Genomic DNA, 14811 nt, shown 5'->3' with positions numbered 1-14811 from the left:
AAACACCTAAGAAAATCTTTAAGTTAGAGGTACTTCCTTCTTTAGCATTTGAGTGTAAAAAATCAGAACATCCTTTTTCTCCCAAACAAGATAAGACTTTCATATATTCAACCTCCATTATAGATTTTTTTTTTCAGGATTACAAGACTCACAAAGGATCAAACACTCTCGTCCCCCAACAGAAACTGTTCTAGCAATGAAAATCTGCATTAAGTCAGAATGATAAAATATCACAAATAAGATTAGGAAGTAGAAAACAGGTGAAAGTACAAAATGATTTTTTTTTTAGTTTGTTAGGCAGAAAGAAATTTAATTCAGTGTACTGACTCATTAGAAAGAATATAACAGATCATAAATTATGAATAATTCCTTTCCACCATCACAATGTGGGAGGCAGCAATCATCAACAGCAATGCACATTTTTATTCCTTTTTCACAGAAGTTCAGTAGCACCTCACCTGATCACCCAGTCAACCATCCATCCATCCATCCACTCCTATTTCTGTTAAAGGCTTCAGGGAGGGTGAAGAATAAACTAAAATATAGCACTTTTCATATTTTAATAGGAAGCCTCAAGTAGAAATCTATAAAAAATCAATTTTATACATTTCTAAGAAATTGGTGCAATACATTACATAAGAAAATTATAGGTACTTGTAAGACATGGAAAACCATCCAAAAAAGAATGAAATTCACTTCCATAAAGATTTGTTGAGTACTTACTATGCACTAACAGTCTTGAAAAATATAAGTATGAGTAAGAACTAGCCCCCAGCCTTCAGAGACTTAACAGTCTAATGGCCAAGGGGGATTCATAAACTTCATGCACAACTCATGATAAAATGTGATGATCTGGTATGGAATTTTGTATCTGGGGTACAAATTCATCCAGCTCTACCTCAAAAGACACAGTATCCTTTTCTCCATTTTGTCCACTGTTGCTCTATGTCAAGCATCCAGCAAATCTGGCCCTAACAACTCCAAGCTGCCTCCTAACCAGATTCATTGTTTTCCTTCTTTCTCTCCTCCACCCACTAACCACATGACAGTCAAGAGTTATCTTTTAACCAGATTATGTCACACCCTTGCTTTAAAATACCCAATGACTTCTTATTCCATTTAAAAGAAAATCCAACATTTTTATCCCGATCTTCAAGGACCCCGTTTCTGGACTTGGCCCATCTCTAGGACCTCATATTTTATTATGGTCCCTTTCTAAGCATGACACTTCAGTCACATGGGCTTTGCTCCCGATTCTCAAATAAGTCAATTTTATCCCCATCTCCAAGACCTTGTTCTTATTGGGGCCAAATCCTGGAAGGCACATCTTCCCATTCTTGGCATGACCCACTGCTTCTTACTATTCAATTCTCTGTTCAAAAGTTACTTCCTTAATGAGGCCTTCCTTGAAATTCCTTATATAATTATCCTTTTTTTTCTTTTGTGGCTAAACAAATTATCTTTTCAATTTATTTGTATTCTGTCTCTCTCTTCTGCAAGCTCCACAAGGAAAGGACCACATCTGTCTGTTCACTGTGGTTTCTTCTGAGCCCAGCATAATGCAGGGCATGTGGAGTGGGGTGTCAGACCACATTTCCCAAGGGTGGCCACAATAAGATTTCCCATCCCAAATGCGCCCCTAGAACCTTGCCTCTCCCATTGAGACACAGAGTCAGACTCTCCTCCTCCTGAATCTGGTTGGGTGAGTGATTCACTGGTAAAAAAAGAATCCAAGGAAAGTAAGGTCTTGTGTCTTCTGAGTCTAGCATTTCAACTTACACCTTCCTTGCTTGAATATTTCCTCCTAAAGCCTTTAGCTGCCATATAAGCAATTCAACTCCCCCTGAGGCCACCATGTTTTAAGGGAACCCAAACCATCCCATATGGAGAGACCACATGGAGAGGTCATGGGACTGTCAAAGAGAAAGGAGTGACAGACAGCTCCCAGCTGCTCCAGCCCCAGCACCTGTCTGACTGCAATTACACAAGACACTCTGAGCAAATGGTGTCCAGCCAACCCTCTCCCCAATTCTGGACCCATGGAAACCATGAGAGATAATAAAGTGATTGGTTTGTTCTACACTGTTAAGTTTTAGGGATGATCTGTTATGCAGAATTGGTCAATGGGAAGAGTAGGTGCTGAATCAACATGTGATAAGTAAATGAATGGTGAAATAAATACCATGTCTGGAACAGAGACCAAGGCTGCAAAGATCAATATGGTGAGAATCCAGGTCAGATGGCCTTCTGCACAACTAGCCGGAATACTCTGTGTTAAATGATAAGAGTTGGGCCTAAAGAAACCACAAGGGCAAAGCAGAAGAAAGAGCAATTAATCTCGCCTGCTGGGCTTGGGGAAGGCTTCCCTCGGTGACTAACAATAAACTGGACCTTGAGTGATCAGTAGGGGTTTTCTTGGTTGAGAAGAAACGGTATTTCGGCCAGAGGAAATCACAAGAGAATAAATGCAGAGCGCAATGAGAATTTGGTTTCGTTCTCCTCTTTTTAAGGAATTACTCAAAAGGCAAAGGTACATACAGCAGATAATGCTAAGGGAATCAGTATTCTTACTTTGAGAGAAAGCTCCTGTTTTTTCCTACCTTCAACATTACTGCCAGAAGAAGTGCTAAGGCAGTGTGTAATGACGTTACAAAATCTATAATAGAATTTTTTTTCTTTGACTTTTCAATGAGAGCAGTGGTACAGAGCATTGATTGGGCTACATGATAATCCACATGGGTTTTTTGGGCTTGACTGAGAAATTCTATATGATCAAACGGGTGTGGTATGGGGAGCAACACCCAGTAAATAAAACAGTGATGTTGAGCGTGGATGTGAATTAATGTATCCAGTTCTAACATGGAACTGGCTTGAAGTGGATTCCAGTGCCCAGCACACTCAAATTCATTCACCTGGTTTCCCTACCAAAATCCTAACACTTAACAAATCATTTTTAAAGGGGTCTTAACTTTTATAACCCATAAAAAAATCAAATTTAAAATATGCATTTAAGAACCACATGGTCATTTGCAAAATCTAGTTGATTTAATTTTAGAAATCATTCAAAAGCTGCAAATTCTTTAATAATATTTGGGTAGAATTTATTGATTTAAGAAAGTTTAAATAAGGTAAAACTCAACTGATTATCGTAAGAAAGGTTTTTACTCACCTTTCTTTTTAACCCAGTAAAGAGTAAGCAGTCTTGTTACTCTTAATGTATATGAGCAACATCATGAAAGAAATTAACATTCAAAGCAGACAGCAGCAGGTACCTTCTTCTGAGAGGCTACGTAGAACCTCCCATAGTAAATGCTTCATACACTTTATTATTTTTACCTTTGCAACTCGGGGTCTACTGAGAGAAAGAAAGGCATTTCAGAAGGTGAGAGAAATGGGACAGGACAGAGATGGAAGGAATTTGTCCAAAGGAAACTTTGTGGCTTCTCTGCCTGTCAGGGAAGACCAGTTTTCTTTAGCCAACCTCTTTCTAAGAATTGGCTATGCCACTAACCAAATGCCACTTAACCCTGCAAGGTGAGAATTTCTGGCCCTGTTGCATAAATAAAGAATCCAAGATTCAGGGACTAAGTAACTTGCCTAACATCGCACCTAGATGGTAACTGGCAGAGCCAAGATTTAACCCATCTTTTTAACTTGGATGCTCTGCTCTTTCCATGTGCTAAGATTAAATCAAGAAGTAAATAAAACTCTCATTTAACTTCATCTGACACAGTGAATAAAGTGCACAGTAATGAGGATACTGCATGTCCATCCGGTGTAAGTGACACATGGAGATAATGATACAAATATGCAGAAACTTAAGTGGCCTGTGGTTAAGAGGGGAAGATCTGTACGTATGTGTTGGTGGCTAGAGAATGGAGAATGGAGGAGAAGTGATTATCATGATCTCCCATGAGCCCGTTCCAAACCTGAAGTCTTGAACTGCATTGACACCTCTCTTGATTATCTTCACTCTTCTCTTAAATATTAGCTGAATCCTCTCACAAGGTGTTGGGATTATGGGGCAAGTGCACCCTTTCCTCTTCTCTTTCCAGCCAGAAGCATGAGAGAAATGGAGGCACAGGTATGGGGGATGCAGATGGAGAAGGCGTCTGTTTTCTCTGAGATTCTTGAGTATTTATCTAGGTATCTCAATCTCCCCTTCAAGGAAAATGATCTTCCTCCAGTGTTCACCTCCTTTAAAGGGGAGAGATGGTTCTCTACCTGGGGAAGAACTCAGGTTAGACACTCTTATTTTCCTGATCATATGGGACCTTTACCATGGACACAACCAGAATACATAACCAGTTTCATCTCCTGTCTATGCAATCATTTTGCTTAGATGGTGCTTTCCCTACTTTTTTGCTTTGCTTGGTTTCACAGATTCTTCAAAATGCATCTTCTTCACCTCAGGGCTGAGACAGCATCACTTCTCTGTGCTTCTTACTGGTGTATAAACACTTCCATGATAGACAGGGCAGCAATGTCCCATTTCCTTGGGCTGGTCTTGGTTTATACGTGCTGTCTTGGTGGGAATTACTAACGGTGTCCCCTTTCTCTTTCAAAATATCTCAAATTATAGAATAAATTATATATGGTCACCTTAATCATACTGTCTATCCCAGAGTAATTGATGGCTAGGTTTTCCACATTCTAAACAGAATGTGTGGACTCCTTGAGGGCTCCTGCTGTTTCGTATTCATCTATGTATTCCTGGGCACAGCCCCCAGTGTGGAATAAAGATAATAAACCAGTGAACAGCCTGAGTACCTTCCCTGCAGCCAGAAAGCCAGGACATCAATCTCTATGCAACTAATATTCAGGTCCTGAATTTGGCAACATCATACTTATTAAATAAAATTCTCCTTTGTTCTTGTAAATATACCAGTGAGAGATTAATTTGGAGTGAAGGGTACAGGAGTAGAGGATTAGCTGAGATCTGGACTGTGTGCCCAAGGGGAGATGAACTGAAACTCTGAGCTTCCATGCCTATCCAATCGTGGCCAGGGGACAGTTGTGGAGACGCAGAGACCACGGAGGACGGGGAAGATAATCCAACCTGGCTTTTTGGTGAAAGGAACCAGGGTAGGCAGGGAGAGAGCAGCAGTTTGAACAGTATGAAGAAAAATCAACTTCACAGTGAGAAGAGAGAGAGGAGCCAAGAAATGTGAGGAAATGGGGAAGGGATGGAGACAGAAACATTTTGGCGAAGGAATCTTTGTTCTTCCTCTAAGAGCTCAAGCCAAGGGAAATACCACCTAACAGATTTGCCGGTTAGCAAGAGTTCCCAGACACATCTTTACAAAGCAAGACTGCGGAGGCTAGCAGCAGCAATGGCAGAAATGCCAAGTGGTTCCTGCTCAGACAGAGTTACCCTGTTCACTGGCCAAACTTTAGATTCTGCTTCAAAGTACTGTCGTCAAATTACTCAGTGCTCCAGAAGAGGCAAAAATGACCTGTTGGGGGGCATTTCTTGAGCTTTTGAACTCCTCTATGAAGCTACTCATGAAAGTAGGAGATGAATGTAACATTGCATGTAAAATTTTGTTTAAAAAGTTAAGGTATAATTCATAGACAGAATAATTCACATTTCTGGGTACAGTTCTTCAGGTTTTAGTAAGTAAATGTAGTCATGTAACCACTGTCATAATTATGATCTAGAACAATTCTCTCACCTTCCAGAACTCCTCCATGTCCCTAAATAGTCAACTTCTCCACCTACTCCCAGCCCCTAGCAAACAGCGATCAATGTTTTATGTCAGGAAAGCGTGCCTTTATCATGCATGTTGTTATTATAAATGGAATCTTTCAGCACACAATGCCTATTGCACTTTAAAGCCAGCTTCTAACTGTATGCAAAAAAAAATACATTAAGAATTGGTTACTACACTTTAAAAAGATCGTCTGGGTTATGACTATTAACATTTGGGGAAAAAATCTTTACTTCTTTAAAAAGCATTTAAATTTCTATAGCATTAAATGCTGCATAGAATCTCTGAAACAATTTTAATGTGTTTAATTAGAAGTAATGGGCCATTCTTTGACTCTCTTCTGAATTGAGGCTATTGTAATAAAATATTTACTATTACAAGCAGTAGCATTCCAGTGAAAGCCCCATTTTTAAAGATAATTGGCTAATGCATTTTAAGTACCACTAAGTGTTACAGAAAAGCTAAACATTCTTTAAAATATGCCAACTACCTTTTTTTTTTTTTTTTTGCATACCATGCCTGACTCCATTCTCTAGGATTTTAAAGAATTTTCCTTGGCTTAAAGGAGACAAAATATCTCACTTTAATTCAAGTCCTTTGAAAACATGTGGGTTTAAGTGAATGAATGCAACAGCACTAAAATGTTGACACTTAGTGAAATGCCATTGGATGCTCAAAAGGGTAGAGCATTTCTGTTGAAACAGAAACACCTAATTTCTGCAGGAGGGAAAGCACAATTGTTCTCTACATTCAGTGCCTGATACAAAGATAAAACAAAAAAAGGAAAAAAAAACCTTTACTCAACATGAATGCTAGTAATTTCAAAGGTTAAAGTATCTGTATTCCAGGTGACTTGAGTTGACTTTTACTTAATAAATCAATTACTTATTCATTGTGACTGTCAGTCACTTAAATGATACTGTACAAAAAGGCACCCTCTACTTACATTTAAGTTTCCATCAGCTTCAGAGATAAGATACAGACCTCTTTTTAATTCAGTGATTTGCCATTTAATGATATATACCTTTCTAGAGAATTTCATGCACTGTTACAGTTTCAGCTTCCATATATATATACTCATAACACCCACATTACATTTCTATCTGTAGCTCAGGCCTTTCTCCTGATTTCTAGATTCATAGAGTCAACCTCTATATATACACAGATATATCCAGTTGGTTTGTCAACAAGTTCTTCACACTGAAACAATTCCAAACGGAACTTAACATACGTGCCCTGATCCCTGCTCCTTCTGTAATGTTCCCCATCTCACAGGACAGGTCTACCACACTCCTGATGCCTGAACGGGAAATTTAGGATTCTGCCTTGACTTGCATCTTCTCTTCAAATCTTTAATCAACTCTGTCTTGCTGATTAAACTTTTTCACAAACCCCTCACTACTTCTCTCTATTCTCATTGCTATTTGTTTTGTTTGGACAATAACCCTCTCTTGTGCAGACTGGGGGTCTTGCCTCAAGTTCCGACCACTCCAATTCATGGGCTTGACAGTCACCATTATGATTTTTTTTGTTAAACATCAATTTGATCTTTTAACTCTGCTACTTTATTTTGTTGCTTTCCAGCGCCTGTAGAATTAAGTCCAAACTCTTCATTTAATTTGGCTTACCAAGTCATTCACAGTATACCTCTATGGCCCAACTCTCTTAGCAACCCTTCCTCCTAAGGTACTTTACACATGAAATGCACTGAACATTTAGTTACTCAAATGCCTGCACTGTCCTTGCCTCTGTGCCCTTGCACATGCTGTTCCTCTGCCTGGAGCTCTCTTTTCCAGTGAATCCTAGTCATCCTTCAAGTCTTGCTATAGATACTACATTCTCTAGGAAGCCTGCTCTGCACCCTAATCTGCAGATGGGGTCTGCTCAGGTAATCACGCAACATCCTGTACTTTGCCAGTTGGGTTTTATTATAACTGTCTTATGTTACCTGTCTGTATACCATGAAAAGTTACAAATAACGGGATGGGCTTCTCTGATGAAAATTAAATACCTAATGCCTAGCACATAGTAGGTGTACAAAATATTTTTAAATGAACGAATGAGCACGTCATTTTAAGAGCCCAGGAATACTATTTGCATTGGAAGCCCTTGTTATCTCTTCAGAGCAGCTTTCCTAAGACCTTTGTCGGAAAGTAATCCTTTTATTACCTTAGCTTGAAATGCTCTCTCTGCTTGAAAGCAGTAACACTGATGTCTTCAAAACTTTTCTGTAATTGAGGTGTCTCACTGACTTAGAGCCACATGACTATTGCTGATGCAAAATTACAAAACTGTAATTGTGCTGATATAAAAACTTACAAATCAGGTAGACTAAGACCACTCAAATGTACCGTGTGGTTTACATAGTAGACATATTTATCAACTTACGTAATTTTTAAAAGACATACTTAATTTTTGAATTTGTTTTTCTATTTTAGGCTTTGAATGACACTATATAATTTATGTAAATATATAAGATATCTATGTATTACATACAGATATCTATGTATTACATCTGTATCTATAGCCTACTATACATATAGGCTTAATCAAAAGTGCAACCATCAACAACCCCTATGCTAGGCTAGAGAAAGTTTTCCTGTTTGTCATGTTTCTTATTCAATGACAAACCCACATTGATCTACCAAAAACAAACAAAATAAAACAAAAACCAAAACACAAACAAAAAAAAACTAATGAAAAAAATTATAGATTTTAAATCTTGCCATAAATACCCCATGAAAAATGTTTGCCTTCTCTTATGTTTTCAAATGCATCAATGAATTCACTTGTCCCCAAGATGAGATTTGAATCTGCATGTTTTAAGTTGGAATAGCTGATGATTGAACAACCACAATAAATCTATCATTTAAAGTGCTTTCCCAATTTGGCTTAAGTCTGCAGACCGAGAGGGACAGACATGGGGCTTTTGTTGCCAAGTGATGGCTCAGACCCACTCTGATTTCACATGAACTTGGAGAAGATTCAACTCTGTAACTTGCTCTGTAATTGCTTCTAGCAGATTTTCCCCTAAGCATCAAGGCCCTGGCTCATCAGTGCTTTGACTGTCCAAAGAGATAAAAGCAAAATCCAAACCACCAGACTTGGTGCCATGTACTGAATATCTGAGCCCTCCCAAATTTATATGTGAAGTCCTAATCCCCCATGTGAAGGCATTTGGAGGAAGAGCCTTTAGGAAGTGATTAGGTCATGAGGGTAGGACCTTCATGAAGGGAATTAGTGCCTTACAGAAGAGACCCTGGAGAGCCATCTCTCTTTCTACCATGTAGAGAATATAATGAGAAGGCAGTTGTCTGCAACTCAGAAGAGGGCCTTAAGCAGAACTCAGCCATGCTGGCATCCTGATCCCAGGTTTCCACGATACAGAACAGCATGAAATAAATTTCTACTGGTTAAGCCACGCGGTTTATGGTATTTTGTTATAAAACCTTGAACTAAGATACCTAGGAAGGACTGTAACTCTGTGGACCCTCTCCTTAAATATGCTTTCTCTTCTTAACCCTATTTTTATACTCGAAAGCTTCCTTATTCATAGGGGAGATGCTAGAAATATTTAATACAAAGTAGAGGATCAGTAGGATTGAAAGGGTTAAAGAAATATCATTTATGAACATGAGACATTGCTGGAGTAACAACCATTTTTCCCCCTTTCTTCTTAAAACATAATCCCAATTTCTCATTGGGCGCATTTTCACCTACGAAAAAAGTCCATATTCCCAACCTCTCTTTCCGCTGAGTTGAGTGGGGAACTAACTAATTTCTGACCAGTAAGGTATAAGGAAAATCACTGTATAGGACTTCTGGGAAGTTTCTTAAAAGGGAGGAAGTGTACCCTGATTTTTACCTTCCTCCTTCCCGCAATCGGTAGATGACATTGCAGTCACATTGGGAAGGATGTCTTTGCGAGGCTGAAGCCCTAGCAATCATCCTGCTTCATAATGTGAGGACAGAGGAGCAGAAAGGTAAAAGGGGTCTGTGTCCCTGATGATTGTGGACTCCAGGCAACCTTGACTGCCTACCTTCAGAGAGACCAACCAGCCAATGAGCCACCCAACCAACAGACAAAAGGCTTCTGTCTCTTCTAGTCACTGTTACTTCCAACATTTTATTTATAACATAACCTCATTCTTACGGAACAGCACTTCTACAAATATCAGACATCATGTAAATTACTTCACTCATGTAAATTGCTTACTTCATAGCAACTGTAGAAGGTAGGAATTATTATCTCTGTTTCACAGATGAGGAAACTAATGTTCAGAGGGGTTACGTAACTGACCTAATGATAACAAGGTAGTATGTGGCCAAGTCAGAAATCCCGGGTGAGAATCTACAATTTAAATTTTTTTCCTGTATTACCCCAACCACTCTCTAATGTGGGAGTAAATCTCTCCTTGTGTGCCTTCACCTAATCTCTTAATCTTTTATTCCCTTTTAAAATTAAGATTAAAAACCTCTGCCTACTATAGGAACTACTGTGAGGCCAAGTGGGCTTATTATTGTGCAAAGCACTGAAGTCCTTGGAATATAATCACTGTTTAATTTACATATACAAACAAAACTACTTAAAATGTTTTTGACAACAAAGGAGTCAGCAGTTAAATAGGAAGATTTAACTTCCAGCATAGACAAAATTAACTATACTTCTTTAAACTGGCTTCCACAATTAAACTCCAAATCACTGATTTATTTCTTGTTCCAGAAACCTATTCTGTGTGGCCTAGCACTTGGTTGGATTGTGTTTTGCAACCACTCAGTCCACAACGTTGCGTTGTCACCTTGCTGTGGATGCCTTTTAAGGAGGTATCTCCTGTACAATTTTGGAGGAATAGATTGTGTTGTTATAAACAACTCATAAAAATAACTTTGGGCCTATAACCTAAAAGCAGTTCAACTGGTTGTCGATCTGCAATAAGACTTTGAAGTTTTGGAACAGGAAATCCACATTTCTTGGTCTAAGGTTTTATTGTTTGTTTTGTTTTCCCTCCACCTCCAAAAAGAATAATTTGAATTCCATGACTTCAAAGGCTGAGACCACCCTCAGATTCTAGGCTCCCTGTAAAATGTGGCATTGAAAAAGCTTCATGGTCATGCCCTCGCTATGTGACTAATTCTGGCTATGTGATTTTAGGCAAATTACATAATTCCTCTAAGCTTTAGTTTTCTCATTAGTAAAATGGAGATAATAATATGATCTAAACAACACAGAGTTGTGGAGACCTTTAAAGGAGATAATGCGTGTAGAGCCCTGTATTAGTTTAATTTTTCTTTAATAACAAATTACTATAAAATTAGTGGCCTAAAATAACACAAATGTATTATCTTACAAATCTGAAGGTCAGAAGTCCAGTATAGGTCTCAGTGGGTTGATACCAAGGTGTAGTCAGGCTTGTGTTCCTTTGGAAGGCTCTAGAATCATTTCCTGCTCCTTCAGGTTGTTGGAAGAATTAGTTCATTGCAGTTACGGGACTGATGTCTCTATTTCCTTGCTGACTGTCAGGTGAAGATTTTTCCACTGTGGAGAGGAGTCTGAAATTCCTTCGCTCACTGGCCCCCTTCCACCACCTTCAAAGCCAGCAATCCAGATCAGGGTCCCCCTCATGCTTGAAATCCCTCCTGCCTCCTCTTTCATTCTCAGACACCTTTCAAACACTTCTGTCCTCCTCTTTATCTTCCCCTTCCAAGTGCTCAGGTGATTCTTTCAGTCCCTCCAAATAATCCAGGATAATCTCCCTATTTCAGGGTTAGCTGGGTAGCAATCTCAGTTTCATCTCCAACTTTAATTACCTTCTGTCATGTAACATAACATGTCATATGTCTCCAGAACAAGGACAGGGACATCTTTGGGGCCATGATTCTGCTTACCACGAGCTCTCAGCACAGTGTCCCAGCACGTGGTAAGTACTCAATAAATAACAAGAACAGCCAATACTTATGTTTACTCTCTGCCAGGTACTGACCTACTGCTGTAGAAGCAGTTCTATGTTTTATCCACATACCAACCTTCATCACATGAAGCGTGTGCTAGTACCATCATCCTCATTAACAAATGAGGACAGGAAACACACAAAGAGTAAGTCACTTCATTGAGCTGTAGAAGAATAAAGATTTGAACCTAGGCAGCCTGGCTCCAGAATCTGCTGCTAGGCCCCATTCTACTGCTTCATTTTAAATGTTATTATAACAGCCAGGAAATCAAGAAAGCTTTTGCTTAAGCTAATACCAGTAATGCTAAATTATTTCAATAGAGGGCGACAGCAGTGTTGGTATTCATCTGGCAAATGCTGTCATCACATCTTCTCTCTGCACTGAGATGCTGGGCCACCAGGCGCTGACGAAGTCCAGGGCTGACTTTCCTTTATCATTCCAGTGGGAGGCTTACCAGGCAAGTGGGGAGGAAAATCTTTCCTCAAATAAAGTATTCTATGTTGGAAGAGGCGAAACATATCCCTATTTTTAATATCATTTTGAGAGTATTACAGAACAAAAACACTGCTATTGTGGTCTTTGAACACCTTGCATTTTATTGAAATGCAACTGCATTTTCATTTCATACCGAAAACCTACTTCGGCATCACTATAGAAAGCAAGAGCAAATAAATCACCACCTTTTTGGACAACACAGTACCTTTCATTCTCCTGAACGAGCATATCTCCTTTCTTCCAGGAAGAGAGCGCCCTGGGGGAGGCTCTGGGTTTACAATCCAAGCTGACGTTGCTGCCCACCTGCACCTGAATCAACCTTTTCATTGGAGTCTTTGAAAAATCCGGAGGAGAAGCTGAAAGGAAAGAAAGGATAAAGAATGAGAAACAGACATTTCATTTTCTTTAAATTCCCATAAATTTCAAAGGTTGACTTTATAATGATTTTTTTTTAAGTTTCTTGACACATAAGGTATCAGTATTTGATTTATTCCATTGACTGGGCACCACATACAGGACGACTTCAATGCCCAAAAAGTAATCCCTACTTACTGTGTTTTCTGCCAAGTTCTAATTCTCGAGACAATTTATACAGGGATTTAAAAAGTTTACTATGAAGTTTTAAAATAGCTCAATCATGAGATTATTAAAACTAAAAATATTTATCATAGAATGTTCTTGAAAGTTAGTTCCATGAAGGAATAGTAGAGCCAGTCTCTCTTGTGACTTCTAGGACACTGCAGCTGGCACGTGCCTGGCACTCAGTACGTGCTCAGTGACGTTTTTAGAATAAAGGCTGAGTATTGAATTCTTATTTGCTTGTATAAAAGTGATCAAGATCTATTATAAAATTTTCATGTGGTTAGGTTTAACTTCCAAGTTGGCCAAATATATTATAACATGCATTATTACACTGTTACAATATTACATAAAATATAATATGTAGAAAACACTATGTTTGCTAATAATGCATGGAACGCTGATCTTGAAACAGTAGTTGATATTCAAGATACGTAATAATGTATGCTTTGAATGAAACTATATATTAATCTGAAAATTATCCTTCTTTTCACTACAAATGTGGAAAAAAGGTAAGAATTGAGTGCATTTCCCCAAATATCTAATCCTCTGTCTTTTGGCATATCCCAGTGAATATAATTTTTTTTTATCAGTGGAGGTCGTACAATGAGTTAGACTACATATATAATTGAAGATAAAGAAGACACGGTGTCCAGAGGTTGCTGGTCTGAAGAATTAAGATCCTAAGAGAATAATTCTTACTAAAAGAAATATAAAAAAAGTTCATATATATGTATATTTTAATTTTTTAAGTTTTTTAATTGAAATGTAGTTAATTTACAATGTTAGTTTCAGGTGTACAGCAATGTGATTGATATATATATGTATATATGTATATATGTGTGTGTGTATGTGTATGTATATATATATATATATAAATATACATTTCAGATTATTTTCCATTATGTTATTACAAGAAATTGAATATAGTTCCCTGTGCTATACAGTAGGTCCTTGATGTTTATCTGTTGTCTATATAGTAAGGTGTATCTGTTAATCCCCAAAATAGGTTTATATTTGAACAAAAATTTTTTTAAATGTAAGTCAAATTTTCTTCCATACAAACACCCCATGAAACATGGGGTAGTGATCCATCCATTCTAAAAATTAATAATGGCTCGTAAGGGTAATTTAATACAAGTACAGCAGTGCTTTAACTTAATATATATGCAAATTCCACTCCTCTCGGTCAAAACACCCTACTACTCTGTCTTGGAAAATACTAATCAGATTTTCAGCCAATGATCTACCCTCCCAAAGGTTCAGTCTTCCTAGTGCAGATGATGTGTCTCTAACTTCCATGCACCAAGAGAGACCTGTTTTTCTTACATCAGTGTTTTCTGATTAGAACACTTGACATTTTGAGCTAGATGGTCATTTGTCCTGACAGGCTCTCTTTTGCACTGCAGGAAATTTAGCAGCTCCCTGGTATCTGCCCACAAGATGCCAGGAGCACATGCTGGCTTACTCCTTCCCCTTCCGCTCCTTAGACTATGACAGCCAAAAATGTTTCCAGACATTTCCCACTATTTCCTGGGGGCAAAATTGTCCTCAGTTGAGGAACACTGAGTTAGAACAATCACGGCCTTTCATCCTTCTGGCCATTTGGGTTGGATGAGCCATGGGTATGTGACCCAAATCAGGCTACATGGGACCAATGACATGTAGGACTGTGACTTCTATTTGAGCAAATAAGAAAGCCATCCTTCCTGCACTATGTTGACAGTGGTCATGAAAACTGAATGTGCTGGGACCATCATATCATGCCTCATGGTGGTGATAATGTTTGAACCCTGGGTCAGGTCAGACTGAAATCCAAATTTTCCATTTTAATTACATTGAGCAATAAATTTCCTCCCCTTCTCTCTTCTTTCCCTCTCTTCTTACATCCTTCCCTTCCTCCTTCCTTCCTTTCTTCCTTCCTTCCATCCTTCCTCTTTCTTTCTTTCTTCCTTCCTTCCTTCCTCCCTCCCTCCCTCTCTTTCTTTCTATATATTATGTTATACTCTGACAATTTTGGTTGGACTTTCAGTCACTTGCTCCTTAAAGTGTTTTTCTGGACAATTGCCCTGAACAT

The 14811-nt window shown here is 38.6% G+C and overlaps 1 protein-coding gene and 1 long non-coding RNA gene across 4 annotated transcripts in view; both read right to left on the bottom strand.

Annotated features, from left to right (window-relative positions):
• CNTN3 (contactin 3) overlaps window positions 1–14811 on the bottom strand; it is a 299956-nt gene that overhangs the window by 70311 nt on the left and 214834 nt on the right. For all 3 annotated transcript variants that reach the window (XM_032458081.1, XM_032458082.1, XM_032458083.1), the window contains exon 11: window positions 12361–12511. In XM_032458081.1, the coding sequence (XP_032313972.1) occupies window positions 12361–12511 (151 nt within the window). The remainder of the gene's footprint in view (window positions 1–12360; window positions 12512–14811) is intronic.
• LOC116657072 lies at window positions 2214–9874 on the bottom strand. Its single transcript, XR_004312004.1, has 3 exons — window positions 9865–9874; window positions 4382–4386; window positions 2214–2496 (listed from the first exon to the last, which is right to left on the bottom strand). It is a non-coding gene; the product is annotated as an uncharacterized LOC116657072 (long non-coding RNA).

Source organism: Camelus ferus, chromosome 17 (genome assembly GCF_009834535.1).
Source record: "Camelus ferus isolate YT-003-E chromosome 17, BCGSAC_Cfer_1.0, whole genome shotgun sequence".
NCBI classification, from domain to species: domain Eukaryota; kingdom Metazoa; phylum Chordata; class Mammalia; order Artiodactyla; family Camelidae; genus Camelus; species Camelus ferus.
This window is presented reverse-complemented; position numbering and strand designations above follow the sequence as displayed.